At 40.3% G+C, this 20547-nt stretch overlaps 1 protein-coding gene across 12 annotated transcripts in view; it reads left to right on the top strand.

Moving 5' to 3' along the window:
- OXR1 (oxidation resistance 1) overlaps nt 1–20547 on the top strand; it is a 355346-nt gene that overhangs the window by 86368 nt on the left and 248431 nt on the right. The window contains exon 1 of one of the 12 annotated variants that reach the window (XM_036378722.2): nt 2197–2323. The exons of 8 other annotated variants lie outside the window; for them this stretch is intronic. In XM_036378722.2, coding sequence (XP_036234615.1) covers nt 2290–2323 — 34 coding nt within the window. In that variant the 5' untranslated portion in view covers nt 2197–2289. Of the gene's footprint in view, nt 1–2196; nt 2344–2851; nt 2943–20547 lie in introns of those variants that run through there. 3 more of the 12 variants (XM_036378723.2, XM_036378731.2, XM_054517164.1) reach the window with 3 other exon arrangements.

Here is a 20547-nt window from a genome sequence, read left to right as displayed (position 1 = left end):
TGGTGTAATGGTGGCTGTTAGACATGGACCAGAGAATATAGTGTGTCTCATGTCTTAGTAGAACAGAGAATGAGCAGAATGAGGAGAATTAGTGAACATGTGTAGTGGGCTGACCCTGGCTGGATGCCAGGCACCCACTAAAGCCTCTCTCTCTCACTCCCCTCAGCAGCTAGACAAGGAAGATATATATATATATATATATAAAGGGTTCATGAGTTAAGGACTGGGAGAGATCACTTATCAAATACCATAATGGGGAGAACAGGCTCGAGTTAGAAACATTAATTGAATTTATTGCTAACAAAATCAGAGCAGGATAATGACAAGTAAAATAAAACCTTGAAGACATCTTCCCCTCACCCCTTCCTAGATCTACCTCATCCCCTAGCAGCTCAGGGAGGCAGGGAATGGGGTTTATGGTCAGTTCATCACCTGAGGCTTCTCCTGCTGCTCAGGGAGAAGAGGGGTGTCCCTCTCACAGGAGACCGTTCTCCATGAACTTCTCCAATGTGAGTCCATCTCACGAGCAACAGCTCTGTGTGAACAGCTGCAGTGTGAGTCCATCCCATGGACAACTGTCCTCCCACCACTGCTGCAGTGTGGGTCACTCAGCCATGGCTGCAGCCCTCCAAGGACAGCTGCTCCAGCCTGGGGGCAGGGCCCTCTCTCCACTGGCTCTTCCACAGGGTCACAACCTCCTCCAGGCATCCACAGCTCCAGCGTGGGTCTCATCTACAGGTGTGGGTGGATCTCTGCATCCCTTTGGACCTCAACAGGCTGCAGGGCACAGTTGCCTCACCTGTGGTCTGCAGAGGAATCTCAGCTTCCATGACTGGAGCACCTTCTTTCCCTCCTTCTCCATTGACCTTGGTCTGCAGAGTTGTTCCTCATATACTCTCATTCTGCTCTTCTCTGGCCACAATTACAGCTGCCAATCTTTGTTAAATGTCTTCCTAGATCTGTTATCAAGCAGCATTTCTAATTGGCCCAGCCTTGGCCAGTGGCACAGGTGCATCTTGGAGCTATCAGGGATCGGCTCTGCAAGACATGGAGGAAGCTGCCAGCTGCTTCCCACAGAAGCCATCCCTGCACCTCCCCACCTTCTGCATGCTCCCTCCCCCCACTTCCTGCATACGAAGGCTTGGCCTTAAAAACCCAATACAACCTGATTCACTCCCTTTTTAATACTATAATCTTTGTGACGTCATCTTCAGTATCTCCAAGTACCGCAGTAGTTACCTACACAATCTTGTCTAATAATCTATGCCATTGTATGTCAGTCTGCAAGGGAAATTGCTTCCTTGCTCTCACTTTATTTGACAGTACTGACAAGTAACACTTCCTTTCCTGATTATACCCACCTACGTGTAACTGAGGGGGTTTTTCTGCAGTAATTTTTGCTGAAGGCTGTGTTAGATTTCCAATGAAGATAAACTTCAAGTGATCTCTCATGTCTAATGAAATAAATGAAAAATTTTGAATGTAGTCTTGGGTGTACAACATGTACAACATGTACTATTGTACATGTTATATGTACATATGTATATTGTACATGTACTATTGTACATGTTGTCATGATATCATCAGAATAGCAGATTATCATGATGCAGATGTTGTCTGATATTTTTTCTTAGCAGTAGTTTAGCATTTTTTAAAGATGCCCTTTTTTTTCTTTTCTTTTTCTTTTTGTGTGTGTGTGTGTGTGTGTGTGTGTGTGCAATAGCAGTTTTCTGTATCCATAAAAGCAGAATTCAGTAATACCTCTGAACTCCTGCTAGGGTAATACAATTTTAGAATCTGTAGTATCCATATAAATCTAAAACAATGTGGTGCTCTTATGTTTATTCTTGTCGGTCTTTTAAGAAGATAGAGAATGGTAAGCCATGGCTAAAAAAACCCATCAGAAATTCCCATTCATAAATACTTAGGCTGCTTTCAATTTCAACAGCTCTCAGTTTTGAAACACAGTACTGTCAGTGAGAGGTGATCTTGTATTTTCTGTTGCCGCATAGATCTTCCAGCCTAAAAAATTATATTTAGGAGGGCTGTTCTTCACGCTTTTCGCCTCGGACCTGCCACATTCTCATCTGACTGCTCTGAGCTTCACGGGAGAGCTCCCGAGTGTTTGTTACTCCCCAAGCCTCGTCCGCATAAGCTAACGCCGCGGAGCAGGATAGAGATGTCTCCAGAGAAACGCCGCATGAAAACGCCGCTCAGCATCCTCTCCCTCACTATGTAGAACTCATTTCTGAAGCTGCTGCTTCACGGGCTGGCCTGGCCCTGAGATAAATGGGCCGGCCCGAGATACGCTCCTGGCCCCGAGGTAAATGGCCCGGCCCCGAGGTACGCTCCCGGCCCGGCGCTGGGGTGAAGGGGGGCAGAGCCCGGCAGTCGCCCCGCCGGACGCTCCCACAGCCCTCCCGGCGCCCTGCGCACCCCTGCGCTCTTCGGCGGCCGCAGCCGAGCGCACCGCAGCGCTCCCGCCGCAAAGGCGCGGGCAGGACGCGGTGGCGCAGGCATCGCGGGCATCGCGGGATGCCGGCAGCGCCCCGCTCGCAGAGCCTCTCCTCCGCTGGCTCCGCGGGGAGAGCCCCGCGGCAGCGCAGGCCCCGGCAGCAGAGCCTCTCCTCCGGCTCCGGGGAAAGGGCCCGTGCGGCGGGAGGAGGCGCCCCTTGCCCGGGGCTGCGGGGAGCGCGGCGGCCGCCGCCCCTTTAAGCTCCAGCTGTTCCTTTCTGCGGCGCCTATTTTTAGCGCGTCCTCTTGGTAGCATCCAGCTCTGCCCCCTCTCTCTCCGCGCTCCCCCGTCCCCCCGGTGGTAGGTTCCGCACGGCGGGGGGACTGAGCATGTCCGAACGCGCTCGGCAGCGGCCGCCGCGCCGGGGCTGCGCTCGCTCGCAGCGCGGGAAGGAGGGCGCGGGTGCCGCCGCCGCCGCCGCCCGCAAGTAAGTTTGTCCGCGGGCGCGGTGCCGGCGCGGGCGGCGGGCGAGGGGCAGCAGCCGCCGCCTTGGCGCCGCCTCCGCGCCGCAGGGGCGGCCCGGGGCAGGGGTTCGGCTTCGGGCTTCGGCGCCCCCCGCCCCTGGAGGCTGGCGCCGGGCGGGACGCGCGGCGGGACCGGCTGCACCTGTGCGCCTCGGTGCGCGCCTCGGGGCGGCCGCAACTTCTCCGCTGCCCGCCCCTGGGTCAGCGGCTCGCGGCCTGGCCCGGCTCGGCTCGGCTCGGCTCGGCCAGGCGGGTCCGCGCCGCACGGGTCGGCGGCGGGAGAGCGCGTCCCCTCGGTGCGTGTGCGGGCCCGCCAGCGGGGACGGCCCGAGCGCGGCGCGGCGCGGTGCGGTGCGGTGCGGTGCGGTGCGCTCCGAGCGCGGTGCGCGGCTGCGAGCGGCGCTGGCAGAGGCGGGCGGCTGCGCTGGCCCCGCGGAGAGGGCGCGATGCGAAAATACCGAGAGAGTGTCGGCGCAGGCAGTGCACCCTAAGAGTCAGCGAGGCTGCGGTGTTCAAAGGAGTTTCTGATTTAACAGATGATGCCGCAGGAAAGAAACAGTTTGCGGAGAGAAACTGTAACGACACAGTTTTTTCTCTCTCTCGTGTGATAATTTATTCTAGTTCTTCTTTCAGTTTAGAAGTGGTACCGTGTTTTAACTTATTGTCAGTAACCAACAAATACCGAAGTATGCCCCGAGATTTTTGCCTCTGAAAATGGGATTTTTATATTAATTTTAAAAATGCTTGTTTTGTTGTTCAGTTCACCTGTAAATGGGTTTAACGCTACGTGTCCCTAGTACTAGGGAATGTAAAGTTTCTCACTAAACGTTGGAAGTGGCATGGTGTAGGTAGTTTCTTTTCCTGTGCTCTAAACCGAGGAAAGGTTTCAGAAGCTGCTTCCCTATTCAAAGGAAGCTTTTTGATGTTTGCAAAGTTGTATTAGGATAGTTTTCTAATTAAAATCATAATAGGGGAAGGGGAATTTGAGGAGCTTAGCGTGTCCCTGGTGGAAGAATTGGACTGAGGGCCAGTAAGATGCTCTTGGTAGACAGCCTCTTTTAATTTTTATTTGGCTATGTCTGTAGGTGTTGTTAGTCTAATGACCCGACTTTTAACATTTTTAAGCCATGCTTATCTTTGCACAATGACTTAGATTTGGTGTAATACTCAGACATGAATATTCATATAGGCTTAAATGTCTCTATGTTAAGCCTCTTCAGAATTTAGGTGCATTTAAAAATAGTTACAGACGCAGAAGATGCCATTGCTACTGTGTATGTACTGGAGTCTGTTAATTAGCTCTATGCAGTGGAGACGGGAAGACTGCTGGATTCCGTACCTCTGCAACTCCTCAACTTTTCCCTTCTCCCAGATGAAACTCCCTCACCTCCGCCCGCCGAGGCAGCGCTCCCAGAGAGTAACAATTGATCCGTGGGTTTCTGAAAGCCAGGTTTACGTGATTCGGCTCTGGTTTGTGCACAAATAAACTGCTGTCCTGTCAGTTCCATTTTTATGAGTATGCAATAATGGAGGCAGTGGAATTCTTGAGTTGATGCTTTTTGCCTTCTGTAAAAGACCACAGGAAAATGCAGCAAGAAAGAACTGCCTATGTTGACAGCATAGTGAGAAATAAGAAGGGAAATTCTTGTGCATGGCAACCTGCCATTTTTCTCATGTGATTAGATTTGATCTGAAATAATACCCGGTATTTTAAAGAATAAATTTGTTTAAAATATGAGAAATAGTCAAAGTTGGAACATTAAAAATGCCTTTCCTTATGTTCCTGGAGTAATAATTTGTTTAGTTATTTGGATTGTATTTTACTGTTAGGATGTTTTAATACTATTTATTTTAGTTCCAGAGCTCATACATATTAATAGAATTATTTCAGCATCCTAACCAGATAAGGATTCTTTGATAGTCAAGCAAATGCTAATAGAGCATATAAGGATATCCTTAAAATATATGCTGTGAATTATAATTCCTGTGCAGTCTCAGTTGATTATTTTTTCTTGTCCAGGTTTGAGCCCAACTAGTGGAGATGAGAAAATTGTTATAGTAACAGTGGGGTTACATATTAGTTGTTTGAGAATGTCTAGTTAGCAGCTGCAGTGTTTGCACAGCTCTGTTTCCCTTTAAGCAGAAAAAAAAAAAGGTAACTAATCTTCTTTCACAGTGCATATCTTTCTTTCTGTTAAAACTTTTTTTCCACTGTTTGCTTAATCTAAAGAAATATCTTTCACTTTTTAAAACAAGTTTTAAAAAGTTAAAACAAGTTTTAAAAAGTGCAGTCATCTTGCACTGTAGGAAATACACATACTTACTCCTCCTGGATTTGGGGGAATAACAGAACTATTAAAAGAAATGTAAAAATACTTTTTTTGTTGAATTTCACTTAAAAACTGTACCCCCCCTTGGCCCTCCACCCACCCCACCCCCCAAATCCCCAAACCCTGATAATAATGACATTTTTTTTTTTTTTCATAGGGACGTGATGATTATTTAAGGCTGGTAGCAGAAGGCAGTAGTCTAGGATTTTCAGCACTAATGATCATATGTTAATTCACAAGGCCTTTGAGCACTTGTTTTTTGTTGATGAGCTACTGTGACTTGCTTCTTCTTCAGCCTTTAGTGAGTTGCTGTTGTTTCTTAAGTTACTGTAGCAAAAACATTAAACTATGCATACTATTGAAGCATATGGGAGGTGACAACCTTACAGAAGCAAACAGTTGCTACTGACAAGCCTGGTCGGGTGTCAGATTAGCACAAGATTGTTACATGATTGTGGATGGCTTAGCTCAGGAGATACTGATACTTTTGTTTAGTAAAGCCGTTTACTTGAACGTGGGATATGGCTTCCTTGTTCATTGCAGCAGATATTTGTTAAGTAGGGTGTCTCTGGTGTGTGAACTGTCGCCATCAGAGGCAGAAGGAGCATTTTGAAATAGGCAAAGAATTGTGAGTTTTGAAGCCTGTGGGGAGGATCTTCAGTCATTCAAACAGACATTGCTCTCTTATTATCATCAGGGGTATTTTGTGCCAGGGCCAGATGCTTGTGTGGCTCCTGCAGCAGTGAGCTGTAAATTACCCTGCTATTCCAGCATCTGCTCCAACAAGATTTACTGAAGATTAGATACAGATACAGAGAAGGTAGCTCCTGGATATCTCATGATGTGTCATACACTTTAAGACAGGAAGTTATTTGATCTGCAGGTTAAAATCTTTCAGATGGAGCAGAGGCCCCTGTCACAGAAAAACCTTATCTGTGGCTGCAGCAGTACAAGTAGTGAGTTCCTCCTGGACATAAAGCTACTGCTTGTATCTTTCAACTACACATTGAAGCAAGTGATGACCTCCTGCTTTCTTACATTACTCTGGCAAAACAGGGATCTAACACATATTCAATTTTGTTGTTGTTGTTATTCTACTGCCTACTAATAGGGTGAAATGAGAGAGAGAAGGAAAATCATAAACCTGTGTCAGTCTTCCATGTCCACAGATATTATACTGAGAGCTAATTTGAGGTTTGTTTCCCTAACTCTTAAATGTCATGAGGACCATGAGCCTCACTTTGTTACTCCTCAGGAATACACTTATTATCTTTGTTATTTGGTGACTGAGAAATCATGAAAGAAGAGGGGTGTTTGACATGGGAGCAAAGGGAAGACAGAGAGGACAGCTAAAAGCTGGATGTGTGTTATAGAGGAGTTCTCAGCAGAGCATGAACACAGAGCAAAAACACTGCCTCTCACAAAGCAAAGGATTGGACTTTCTCTGGGACCAATGTGTAATGTCTTGCCCATATAGCACAGGGATGGTAACATAAGGGGAAAAAAATGGGATTGTATGAGTTCCTCCATTAATAAATTAATAACTTGAGAATATGAAAGGTGTATCAGTCTCCTTTTTTTAATTTTTTTTTCTTTTTCTGGAGCTGCTTGTTTTCAGGCTTAGAGTGATAATCTAAATCAATTTATGTATTTCTGGTGAGCTTTTATTCCTTATGATTTGGGTCTTATTCACTACCCTACCCCACCCCAAGGTGTAATAGTGGATCAACATTGGAAAGCTGACTGATTTGAAAAGGAGAGTTAAACTTATAATTTTTGAAGGAACAAGAGGATTTCCCCTGGACAACTGTGGGCATTGTAAAACTTGAAGGGACCTTGAAGTGACTTGATGAGACTTACCACTTTGAAAAAAAATTTTTTTAATTTAATGTTTTGGAGTAAATCCCTCTCAACACTTGTGTATCCATTGTGTACTCTCCAGTTATTAATTAGGCCAAGTTTTTGCTATTATTAACTAATTTTTTAGACTACTGTTGTTTTGATTCAACTTCCAGCTATCAGGTCTGGCTATTTGCCTGTTCAAAGATTTTTTAATAGGAAAATATGTATCAATTGATGAAGGCCTCTTGATGAGACTGAGTTCATCAAATCCTTTGCTCTTTATGTGTTTTCACTCCTGTTTTCTTTTTGTGTCTGGTCGGTTAGACTGTTTTTTATCTCTTGGAAGCTATGCACGTACTGCACCCTGGATGCAAATGCTTTTCCTAATGTGTAGTAACTTTGCACACAAATTAAATGGTAAGGGCAAGAAAAAGTCAGGGCCCTAATAGGAAGGAGAGACTATAAAGAAAGCTCTGATGGTGAAGTAGGTACAGGTTGTCTTATCCTTAGCTGGGAAATCTATCAGTGGTCAACAGTGAAAGATGAATGAAAGAAATTTTGAACACTAAGCAGAGCTTAGCAGACCTTAGCAAAAGCAAGACCATTTCTGTGGAAGATGGGAACTTTGTTAGGCTGTGAATAGGAGCCTTAGTTGTGCAAGATCCAGTGCTGCAGTTTACACATTGTTCAGTCATCAGTGACCAAAGACTGACACTGTGGGTCAGCCTGGGACATGCACCCTTTGCATCCCTGTGAAGAACAGTTGACATATTTGCAATCATGGATGTAAAATGTTTCTTACTGACCATGTAAAACAAAGCTGTAGCAGTTCTGTCTCAAACCTGGGATGACTGTGGAAATATTACCTCCTGAAAGTGTTGGCACCTGGTTTGTTCAGTTGATACCATTTGTATCCACTTCTGTTCTGGAAGGTATTGTCACAGCCATCAGGATAGATTACTAGAATCCATCCTGTCTATCTTCAGTGGGTGATCTCACCCACCCAAGCTCCAAATTTGGAGAAAAAATATGCAATGTGAACACGTAGCATGGCTACTTAAATGATATCCTTTTTCTTTCCAGACATTATATATACAATTCTCATGCATTTCACTGTGAACTTGACTTGTGGGAACAGAAAGGAATTGTCTGCCTTCTGTGTTCCTTCATATAAAAAGCTTTTGGGACACATAGATATGAAACACATTTTATAGGTAAAACATGGTTCAACTGAAGTACTTGCATAGGTAAATAGTATCCAGAAATCTTTACATAAGCTTTATATATGACATGCATACAAAGATAAGACTTTGATACTGTAGTCAGAACTGTGTTTTTCCCCAGAGCATAACACAACCAGATTCCATGAAGATGGTTCCTAAAATAACTCTAAATACATTATTAGATATTCCTAATCTAACCATAGCTATATAAAACCTTAGTATTAAATCATATTTCATAAATAATACAGAGCACACTAAAAGTGTTAGTATTTATAGTCACTGCAGTGCAATTGGATTCACTTGCAAGTTTTCTTTATACTTCCTTTCTGATTTTAAATTATTAATACTGTTCTATTTCAGAAATTGATATTTGTATACTGTTGATGTAAATCCAATCTATTCAGTCATGTGTTTGACAGTTTAATTCCAAGTGGTCTTATGCATTTTGTTGCATAAAAAAGCCAGGGCATCCATGTTGTTGATGAAAGGATATTCCAAGGTGATTGATCAATTAATATTACATTTTTGTAGCTTCTGGAAAGAGAAACTGTAACAGCTTTTAAATCCCCTTTAGAAAAGGAAACAACTCTTATCAAGGACTACAAGAAGCAATTGCAAGACAAAAGGATGCAATGGGAAGCAAAATGGTTTTTTTCTTCTGGCTTTAATTCTCTATTGGGATCTTATTGTTAGTGTCCTTGGGTTTTTAGTAATTTTCTCTGGGATTACTTTTATTTTTCCTTTTTTTCATTTTTCCTGGAGTGACTATAAACACTAACTGCGGTGAAATATTATAGCCATAGGAATAATGCTAACTCATTAGTAGTCAATCTCACTTCTACATGAAACCTCAATCCCCTTCTTGCACTTCCTGCTTGAATAGTTTTCAAAGAACCACTCTAATTTTATTTGTGGACTAAAACTACTGGTAGAATTCCCACTCATACCTTCTGTTGCCATTACTATATCACCATGGCAAAAATAAATTATGTTGTTCTTTGCATGCAGTTTCCATATGCCAGAAAGGATGATAGTAGCAGGAATTGGCTGGGCTATGTGGAATGCTTGACTGTGAAACTCTTTCCATATGCAAACTGTCATACCTCCTTTTTCTTTTTCTTCTTCTTTTTTTTTTCACTGAGGTCTGCCTCACCTGAAATCTTTCATACCTGAGTTTGTGCTCTACTGAGATAAAACTTTATCTGAAGAAATGAGAGGCTTAGACACCTCTAAAATGGGAACAGTTGAATAGCTAAGTGTAAGAAATTGTAAGGAATGTTTTGAGGTGGCATTAACTGAAGTGGCAGTAACATCTGTAATGAAGATGTTACTAGCAGCACAGCATAGCATGATATGAAAAGATAAGTTCATTAGTGTTGGTGAAATACTCTGATGCTGTAGTGATGATCACCTTGGAGAGGCTCATGAGGAAATTGATACTTCTGGCATCCTAGCAGAGCTTAACTAGAGTTCCCTAAGGCTTTAGACTGAACAGCTCTGGTCAGACTAGACACCAAATACCTTATCTTCTTACTCAGTAAATGCTGCTCTCTGAGTGCTGTGGAAACAAGTGCAGTGCTCTGTGAAGACATAGCTGAAAATTGTGTAAAGCTCTTAATCTCTCCTTTTGGAGAAGATTGTTTAGACTCTTGGTGACCTGTGGTTCTTAACTGTGTTGCAAATAGCAGCCACAGTATGAGGTGTTGGTTCCTACTGAAGTCCCCATCAAACTACAACCAACCTTCTGAACTGGGGGAGAAAAGCTCCTTGTACTGAAAATGTGACTCTGAAGGAAGAGATCTGTGTAACTCTCTGCATAATCATTAGTGAGAGTAAGTGAATACAGACAGCAGCAAGTAAGACAGAACTAAGATACAAATGGTCCTGATTTTGGTGAGTGTGATACTTTTCCTTACACTTTATAAAGGAAATATCATCAAAATCATGTTATATGTCTGCTGGAACTCTAGTACATATGTACATCATATCCACCAGCACTAGCAGAGATCTGCAAAGTGGTTAAACCCAGTGGTGGAGGCAGTGATTGTTGTTGGCCAGGTGGAGGAACAGCATGGCTGGGTGGAGTTTGCAACGTTTGGAATGAAATGTAACCAGACATTATAGGCAGGTATCTTAAAGATGATGTAGTTCCAACCCCCCTGCCATGGGCACATCTCCCACTAGACCTGGCTGCCCAGTGCCCCATCCAACCAAGCCTTGAACACTGCCAGTGAATAAGGCAGCCACAGTTTCTGTGAGCAATATGTACCTGATTTTTTACTGGGACACAGTGAACAACAAACTGTCTCACTGCAGTTCTGTCACAAATGTTGCAGTAAGTGTTGCAGGAAGTTTTGAGCAAGGCTTAGATTATTCCTGGATATAAAGCTTGACCTCAGTGAAGCTTTAAAGGGAAGATATTGCAAATATAGTAATACTGAGAAACATCCAGAGGAGATATCCTCACCTTCCCATATGTACTTTCCCCAAGTTCCTTTACCTTCTGCTTTCCCCAGATTTCCAGGTCCTGTGAGTCAGACATGGTAAAACTGTAGCACAGGCAGAATGCAAGCTTGTACTGCTCTCCAGTATGCCCTCAGTCAGTTCTAACCATTTCTGTTTCCCAGGTACACACCTGAAGGGAGAAGTTTGGTAAGATTTTGTGGCAAGGGCAATAAAAATGAATTCTCCTAATGAATTGGTATGTCATCTTCTGTCACCTCCTTTGGGGAGCATAAGATACCAGTGGTTGGAGCCCATGGGTCTTTCTTGAACTGAAATAAAGGAAATCTTGAGGAAATACGAAAATTGTCATTGATAGGGAGGAAATTGTTCCATCTCCATGATCTCTAAATTCCTGTAACTGCTAATTGCATCCTGTTTTCTACTTCCCCTTTGTAGTTAATTACAGCTCACTACAGTGAAAGTACCTGTCTGTTGCTGTCTGAGTGAATCTAAAAGGAAGAAGAAAAAAGTTATTTATTCCATTATTCCACATTTTAAAATACTCAGTCGTGTTGTAGATCGGTTGTCTGGTTTAGTTTTCCAAATGTATACCTCTATGTAAGCCAGTACATCTTTAGATAATAAGAGGATTTGGTTTTAATAACTTCCTCTGAAAAGCACAAGAACTCAATTTTCCAAAGTTATGTAAGTATTTTCCAGGTATATTAATTCACATTTGTCAAAATGAGCTAGTTTTACACTGTGTGAGGGCCAAAGCAATGACCAGTTTGCTTTAATATCCATGAGTTAGGTCACTTCATGTTAAATGGAGGTTGAAACACTGACATGGATTGCCCAGAGAAGCCCCATCCCTGGAAGTGTTCAAGGCAAGCCTGGATGAGGCTTTGAGCAACCTGGTCAAGTGAAAGGTGCCCCTGCCCATAGCAGGAGGGTTGGAACCAGATGATCATTGAGGCCCCTTCCAACCTGAATCATTCTGGGATTATTAGGAGGATTTTAAAGAGTAGTCTGAAAAAAGTGGGGATAAATGAATATATATTGTGCCAATCTACAGAAATACAGACTGATATGGTGTGAGGCAGTGAAGCTGGTGTCAGCAGCTTGTGGTGTTCTAGGTGCTTGTAGCTGACATTTTATACCTCAGTGCTTCAACAGTGGCACCATGCAAATTTCAGTGCATCCAGCATTCAGTTTCCATGCCAGGATTATATTACTCAAGTTTGTTTGGAGTTCTGGACTGTTGCAATTTTAAACCACTAGTGTTTTGTCATGTGTCTTTGTGTAGGAAGATTCCCATTTAATACAAATTGAACTGTGATAAATTAATGATTGTGACCAACTCTGAGCTGTAGGACATCTGAATCCTGCAAATGTGTTTATGTTAAAGAAACAAGCAGTGGGCTAATTTGAAAGACAATCTATTACATCTTCCAGACTGTTCTTGGTGCATTGTTAATCATACCTCTTCACAGGTCAAGAAAGGTAAAATGATAGTATTTTCTCCAAAGAAAACAAGCTTATCATCCATTTCTTGATTGTGGATTAGAAATGCAACATTCTTCCTGAAGGACTTCAGAATATAACCTTGTAAGATGCTCTCTCCAACACACATCTATTGCCTTGTGCAAGACCAATTAGAAGAACACAGGCAAGACTTCATTCTGGTAAATCATCACAGCTAAAGCAAGATTACTGTCATTGTTCCCTAGTATGTGATATTTAGAAAAAGTTTCTGTTCTTTGAAACAGTAATTTTTTGTGTTACTTGTTTTGATATTGTCTCAAGTAGGCTCTTGATGTTGAAGAGAACATAGTTGTATTGATGCATAAAATATATGTATCACTTTGGATGAAGGAAATTTTTACTCTGTGCAAATGAGCATTTGTATTTATACAATATCATTATGATTTAAGGTCCTTGTAAGTGTGCATGACTCCTAATTATGAAAAACAACTCTGAATCTGCGGTGACCATTTGGGTCAAAACTTTTTTTGCCTACCCCAAATCATCTAGTCTGCCTCTGCATTCTTTTGGCTTTTTTGAATCTTTAGTTATTATGGATACACTTTTAGTATTGCTAATTGGCTACACTAAGTTTTCCTTTCTTAAAAAAATGCTGATGCAGAAAAGTAGTTTATGTGAGACCTCTAGGGGAGTGTTTTAAGAATGGTTGCACTCTGAGAACCTGGTCTCATAAAATGACTTGAGAATGGTTGGTTAAAGGTGAGCTACAAGAACAACATTTAATTTCAACCTTAAATTAAGGTATTAACTAATAAAGCTTGGGACAGGAGATTACAGAAATGATGGCTTAGTCTCTATGAGTACTACTACATTGAAATTCATACCTAAACTTGTACTTTTTTCTTTCTTGCATACTATGTGTATTTGGAAGTTCTAGTTCTGATCTTTCCTATCAACAGATGTTTTTGCTATGAATTTATGATCTAAACCAAATAAAACTGTACAGGGCAACAATAGATCCTCAGTAAAACAAAGAAGCTTAACTCTTCTGTTAAAAAACTCTTTCATTAGGCTCCAGAGTCTAGGACAGGGACAGACTTTGACTAATTTTATTTTAACATATGGAAGAGCTGGATAATTTTCCCTTGAACACCTCTACAAATCAATAAGTAGTGAAAAAATAGGTTCTTCCCATGTGTTAGTGGAGGGTCAGATAGTGTATTGCTAACAGCTTTGAGCCATGTGTGGAAAATATTCCTACCTTGTGTTCATCAATAGAGAAACAATGATGTTTATATATTTATTATAAATAAGTCCATGTGTATTTTTTGTCTTCTACTTTCTGGCTGATTGGTGGAACTAAGCTGCCATGAACTAGATATGCATGCTACTAAAAGTATGAATTTTTAGTTTTTTCTTAATTAGCTTTAAAAGCACATAAGGCATTTTCTGGTGCAACACCACTGATCTTATGACATTTTTTTTGCATGTGAGTGGTACCTAAGTGTTGTTCACCCCAATGGACAGAATGGCTGCAAAACATATTGCTGTTGGTGGTGTGGTCAGAAGAGAGAACTCATTCTGTGATATAAACCCTTGAGTATTTTAATTGTAGTATAGATAGGAACAAATGCCTCAGTTTTGTTCTTTGCAAGGTCCAGCCTGACATGGTGAGAAAAATAATTTGCACAAGTTTTTTATACAGTAGTATTTTGTATAACTCTTTTGTTTCAAAAATTGCAAGTACCTCTACTGTGCTTGCCAGTAAAACAGAGATTACAGGAACAGAGCAAAACCCCCCTTCATTCTCTTCCAACTAATTTGATTCCTGCTAAAATCCTGTTTATGTTTGGAAAGGAATGACCTTGAAACATTGTAGTTCACAGTTCAAATGTTTTGGTAAATATTGGCTTATATACTGGGTGACCTGAATAAAAATAATTAGTAGGCAGTAGAATCTTTTGTTGTTGAATTTCTCATTATCTTTTTATGGTGTTCATTTTTTCATGTCCCTCTATTTGTTGTACGAAAGATAAATTTAGTATTGTGGAATCAATAATGACATTTCCCATTCCATGGTCATAGCTCTTATTTAATGCTTTCAGCACAGTCATTTTTATAGATGCTCTGCATAATGTATCAGCATGGGCCAGATTTTTGTCTGTGACTCAGAAAATGTTGTAATTCTAATGGGGCAGGCAGCTCCATCTCTTACTTATGAGGTTATAGTCATGGTAGTGAGTTTTCTACATGAATGGAGAATTTGTAAGCCTGTACCAACATTAAATAAATAACCTCTGACAAGTGTTGAAATTTTATTTCAATTATGTGCTAGTGTTTGGTTTCTGTCAGAGGGCTCTGTTGTTCTCCAGCACCCCCATTATGTGCATGCATTTGCAGTGAAGGGAGGGTAATTTGTGGCCTCGTGTTCTGTTGGGTAGTGGTGAAGTGATATTGGTAAGAATGTACATTGTCACTCTTGCTCCTCTTATTCCCTGAATTGCTTTGCAAGTGCCACAGTTGAATATTGCTGGAAAAAGTGCCTAATGCAGACAGCCTGAAATTATGTGAAAACTGCTTGTAATAGCCTCAGTTTAATACCAGAAACAGAATAGAGGAAACTATGCACAAATATAGGCAGCCTGAATCATCAGCTGCTGGTGAAAAACTCATGTGTGCATCCAGTCAGGCAGAAAAAATACTGACTTCCACTCTAGTTCAACAAAGCCATATGAGTTTTTAAAACTCATAGGCATGGGCTTAATTATTACAGTGTATCAATTTTACCTGAATTAAGAGAAAAGAAGCAGTACGATTTTACATTTATGAGATGAACAAAGCTGAACTAACAACAGTGTCCAGTTAGGCATTTGCAGGGCACAGGTGTCTGGATGTCCCCTTTTCCTGTGTGCTGCTGTACTTTTTGGGATGATGCAGTTCTCAGGTTATATGTGGACATCCCAGCTAAGAAGGGTAATAAGATAAGCCCCCTTTGGCTAAAAAAAGAACTGTGCTAAGCTTGAGGATGACGCACATGTAGGCTTTCCTTTGGACTTCCACCTGGAACTGCAAGAATACATGAAAACCCCCTTCCTCCTCAGCTAATGAGATCTAGGGGAGTCCCATATTGGACACTTCCTGTTTTAATCTGCTGAGAGCAGCCTCCTAAAGCAGGCACATTTCTGACCTTTATTCAGTGATCTGTCAAAATGTTTGGTAGGTGATGTGTGATGTTTTTGCTCAACCCTGATTTCAATTCTACTATTGTACTGATTTCAATTCTACTATTGTAATCCTAAAAATCAGACTACTAAACAGTGGAATGAATGCCCAGTGTCATTTTAGTAGCAGTTGAGCAAGCAGCACTGTTATTGATCTCATTGCATATAGATTTGAATTAATAATAAAAAATAAGATATTACTTAACCTTTTCGATAGTTTTCATATTAATAATGACTTGCAAAAAAGTTAGAAGCAACTAGATATATGTTTCTGAGGAAAAAGAATAAAAAAAAATTAAAACCAATTCTAAGTTTTAATTAGAAAAAGATTAACTGTATAATAAGCTTTATTACAAAGACATAACTAGGTCCCATTTTCTTCTTCTGTAGTTGAAATGTCTCATGTGAGCATTTATAAATCTTAAAACTCTGCAAATGAAGACTTGAATACCCACACCACATTTCACTTCTGTCTTATCGATCTTAAGGCATTGTCAACATTCACAAATAGACAATTGCAAATCCATCTTAAAATTGAAGTGCTTGCCATTTGCATGATATTCTCTCATGAGGCTCCTCTGTCTGAGATCTGTCTTTTCAATTACCATTTGCTGTCACTCAGAACTTCTTGCACTTTAATATTACAATGCAAATACCTCTGAGTCTATCCAGGCTTATCAGTCCTTTTTCTGTTTCCATGTTGTTTTCAGTCCCAAGTAGATTTAAAGAAATGTCCTCAAACAACTTGATTGGTAAAGGTTCACAAAGCAATAGTAACAGTTCATAATTTCATGGTTCTCTGAAAAAACAAATAATTAGATTGTTTCTCTTTTGAATTTTTAGTGGAATTACAGCTTCATAAGATAGAATTTAGGGCTTCAACAGAACTTAATTGTCATGGCATAAATTATCTTCAAGATAAGGAAACTCTAGAATTGGTAGTATTTGTAGTATTCCTAGTGATGAAAGCAAAACAAAGTGACTTAAGAGTACATGTGGTGCTTGTGGCTCCTGTCTTATTCCTGTACATGTAATTGGCCAGGAAACCAAAAGAAATACCACAATAAAATGTTCATTTAATTGGCTAGTCTGTTTTAATGCTAAGGTCAAAGCAGTATAATGTCTGTGCTGATATTTTTTGCTGTTCTAAATCTTGGGTCTTAGCTGTTCCTAAATAGAATTAAATTCAGTCATTGCTAGACGTGATTTTCTGCAGTGCTAAATTCTTACTGATTTTTAAAAGTTCAAAAATACTTGGGCCTTTGCTGAAGACAGTAAGAGCAGTGTGTGGTGATGGTGGTTGAAATCAGACAGAAAGTTGCATGCCAGGGCACAGTGTACACAAGACCTTATGTTGCCAGGCTCCATCATTGAATTCTGCGTAACTAAATTTCAACTTTGCTCTTGAATTTCCCAATGAGGGTGTCTATCTTTCTATTCATGGATGACCCTATCTACTTGACATACTACCTTATTTTCTTAAATTTAGCCCTCACAAATACTGTGTCTTTATTTTTCAGGTTAAGAATGGCATCTTTAGTATTCATGTTTTGAAAGTAGCAGTACAGGTAACTCAATTGAACCCTTTAACTTCGTTTTTGTTTGCGTACACGTTATAGGCAAACTAAAAGCAAAGAGTCTGTTAGATTTTGGCTGCAAAACTAAATGCTAGAAGATGCTAACAAACTGAGCATTTTTTCTGATATTTTACAGTGATCCTTTTGGAATTGATATAACCTGCTTTTAAATTTCTCTAGTTGTGGTATTAAATTTCCTGAGTATCCAAATGGGAGTCTTATGCCTCTTACTGTTGAAAATGCTGTAGGTTTTGCTCAATTACTTCCTTGTCAGTGTGATTCATATATTTTCTACGATATCTCTCATTTGACAAAGTAAACCTGTGTGCTGTTTCATTACTCAAGTGGTGAATTTTAATTTGTTTCATAGTTTAATTTTTTCTTGAGAGTGACTTTATGACCTCAGTTTTATGAGTCAAGAAGCTCCCTTCTGTGAAATCAGTCTGCTTTTTCTATTTGAGTGAGGCAAATTCCCATGTACAACATAAGCACTGAACTGATTTTACAGGCTTTTGTTAGGAAGTTTAAAGGGATTTTTGATCCAGCTCTGATCTTGTCATACACATTTCCTTAGGATTTCTGTAGTCTGTGTTTTAGTGAATGCTCTGATGTGAATCTCTTGAGCCATTCATTGTCTGTGTCCTTTCAAGTGCTTTGGATAAAGACTGTGTTGGATGTGTATTTAGGGTAGTTCGTGCAACACAAATTGTTCCATTCATCTCTGTGCTTCTCCCTCTTTCAGAATGGAGTGGGTATAATTTTGGCAGCAAGATTTCATTCTACCTGTTGCTCATTAAGTTGAAAACTCCATCTGGGGAAGATATTAATTCCAACTATTATTCTGGTGCAGCTTGTTGTGAGGTTATTTGTTTCAGACTGGGACTGACCAGTGGTATGTTAGATAAAGAGGGATTCCTTTGGAAATCTTTTTTAGTAGGTGTGTACATACATACATCTTTTTTATTTAGGTGTGTACATACAACTTCAGACTGTTTCATGTCCTAGTTGATCTATGTTTTCTTGAGTATGTTTATGACTTCCTCTCTCTCTCTCAAACATGTTAATTTTAATTTATCTATTTTCCTTTTTTTTTTTTATTTCACAAAGTCAAAAATAAAATTGCTTTGACCTAGATTTCTTGCAAGTTCTTTAGGTTCTATTGCAAACACTACTTGGAAATTATAGTTCAGTTTGAATGGAAAGATTTAATTTTTTTTAAATTGCATTTTAGCTGTCAGATGAAGTATCATGTCTAGTATTGTGTGGAGTGTTGTTTCTTCCATATGCAATTGAAAGCTGGTCATTTAGACTCAGCCTTTTGTGAGCAATTTTTACAATATTTAAAATTCCTGTCATATAACAGAGGATCATTGTGAAGTATTTATGGAGGGAATAGTCTCTTCTGATGTTGCTAGATTGGTCTTGAGATCTTGTTTCTAATTAACAAAAAGAAGCCCAGCAGCATCCTTTCATATCAGGAAGAAAACCAGGCATTGAGATAAGGCAAAAAGAAAAAAAAAGAGAAGTTCTTCAGCAGAATCTTGGAGACAGTCTCATGAGTTGCAGTTTTTCATTTTAGATTTAATTTTCATTTGAAAACTGCTTAGGAAAAATAAAAATAAAATATAAGATAAGACTGTTTTTTTGGAAAGAATGATCTCTTCTAATCTTTAGCTACATTTGGCTGCTGCAAAATACAATAATTAGGTCATAGACATATAGCAGCAAATAAAAATGTAATCGTTTAAAGATAAGTCTAATCACAGACAAAATCTGATACTCAGTATACTCTGTGAGTGGCTTGCCCTCTTTCCTCACAGTCTCATGGGAGTGTGTTCCTTCTGTAAAACCATCCTATTTTTCACATTTTGCCCACCCCTCCTTGGGAAACTGTGATTTCTTGCAGGGAAGCCTGCTAGGAGGTCCCTCTGGGAGCAGGTATGGACCCAGAGCATGCTTCTGCCACCATCACTCGCCATCTGGGCTGCTTTATTCACTTGGAGTTCACATTCTTAAACATATGTACTGATATTTGTTCATTTCTATTTTCTCTCCTGTGTTTATTTGTGTATTCATAAACTAGCGTGTCTTGAACAGTGATGGTTTGCATTCCCTAACCCAGGAGTAGATTAAGGGCTTAGAGCAATGGATATTTAGTTCATTAAAAGGCAGAATATGTAAACCAGCATTTTTCCTAAGTTCTGTGTGTGTGTTTAATACTGAGTCTTTAATGTCTATCATCTTCTACACCCTTGATTTAATCTTAATGAAAGGAAGGATGCCAGTTCTAAAAACTACATTTAGAGCTGTGACAAATGGCATTCACTGCAAAATGGGATTTCTGATGGAAGTAAATATGCTTCCAAACAGTAGTTCTGCTTCCCAAAAAGGCAGGCCCATTGTAGTACCCTATGATGGGGTGACAGGGCAATCCAGGCAATCTGCTTGTCTCACTGTAATTTGCTACATATACTTAGTCCTGAATGACTTAAAATTAACATCTTCATAAACCTTCATAAGTGGGGTGTGTGCCCCACTAGATTTATGCATTTAAAAGTGGTCATTCTGTTCATTCATTGCTTAACAAAGAGTTTCTTAATTCTGCTTTGCATACATAGATATGCTGAAGGCCTTAGTTATTAATAAAATATAGTAACTATTTTTTCAACCTTCAGAAATCCATTTAGGTGACAGATGAGATTACAGTTGATGTACCTGGGTAGACAAGTTGTGATTCCTATATAGCTTTTTGGAAATATTGTACACATTCTCTTGTGAATTCAGGAAATAGGCAGCTCTTAGTGAAGTTTACAGTGTCGAAAACAGGGAGTGATTTGTATTCTTTGGGCTATGTTCTTTAGCTACGTCAGGATGATAAACAGAAACTCCATGTTAATCTGACTTAGTAAGGAGCTTTCAGGATGCAAGTTAGCAGATTTGTAATCTGCCTGTTTGTAAACAGATACTGTTTTTGACCTTGCTTGTTCTGGATGTGCTTCATCACTGTAGCTTCAGAAAAGCAGACACATTTTCCCCATTACCTAAATTGCACAAAAAACAAATGGAAGCCAGAGCTTTCTGCCATAGATTTCTCAAATAACTGCATTATCCCATAGCTGAGGGCCTAGTGCTGTTTTCATGTTCTTATGCAATGCTTTTAATCCTCAGTGATCAGCATCCTTTAAGAATTAGAGTGTCCAGTTTTTCATTCCCATTATTTTTATGGGCTCACAGTACACATACACTTGTGCTGCCTAGAAACAACTGTGTGAAATAAATTGATTAATAACGAGCTGTATTTAAGTGTTCTGCTGCTGGGCCTGTTGTCTTTTTCTATTACTTTTTTTATTCTTGTTTTTATTAGGCAAAATAAATCATGCTTGTCATTTAGCTGGCTGAAAAAAGGTGAACACCAAACTCTTAAATTCTACCTCTTTAAAGTGCT

This window comes from Molothrus ater, chromosome 1, assembly GCF_012460135.2.
Source record: "Molothrus ater isolate BHLD 08-10-18 breed brown headed cowbird chromosome 1, BPBGC_Mater_1.1, whole genome shotgun sequence".
Classification (NCBI taxonomy): domain Eukaryota; kingdom Metazoa; phylum Chordata; class Aves; order Passeriformes; family Icteridae; genus Molothrus; species Molothrus ater.
Note: the sequence above shows the minus strand (reverse complement) of the source record. Positions and strands in the feature narration are given on the sequence as shown.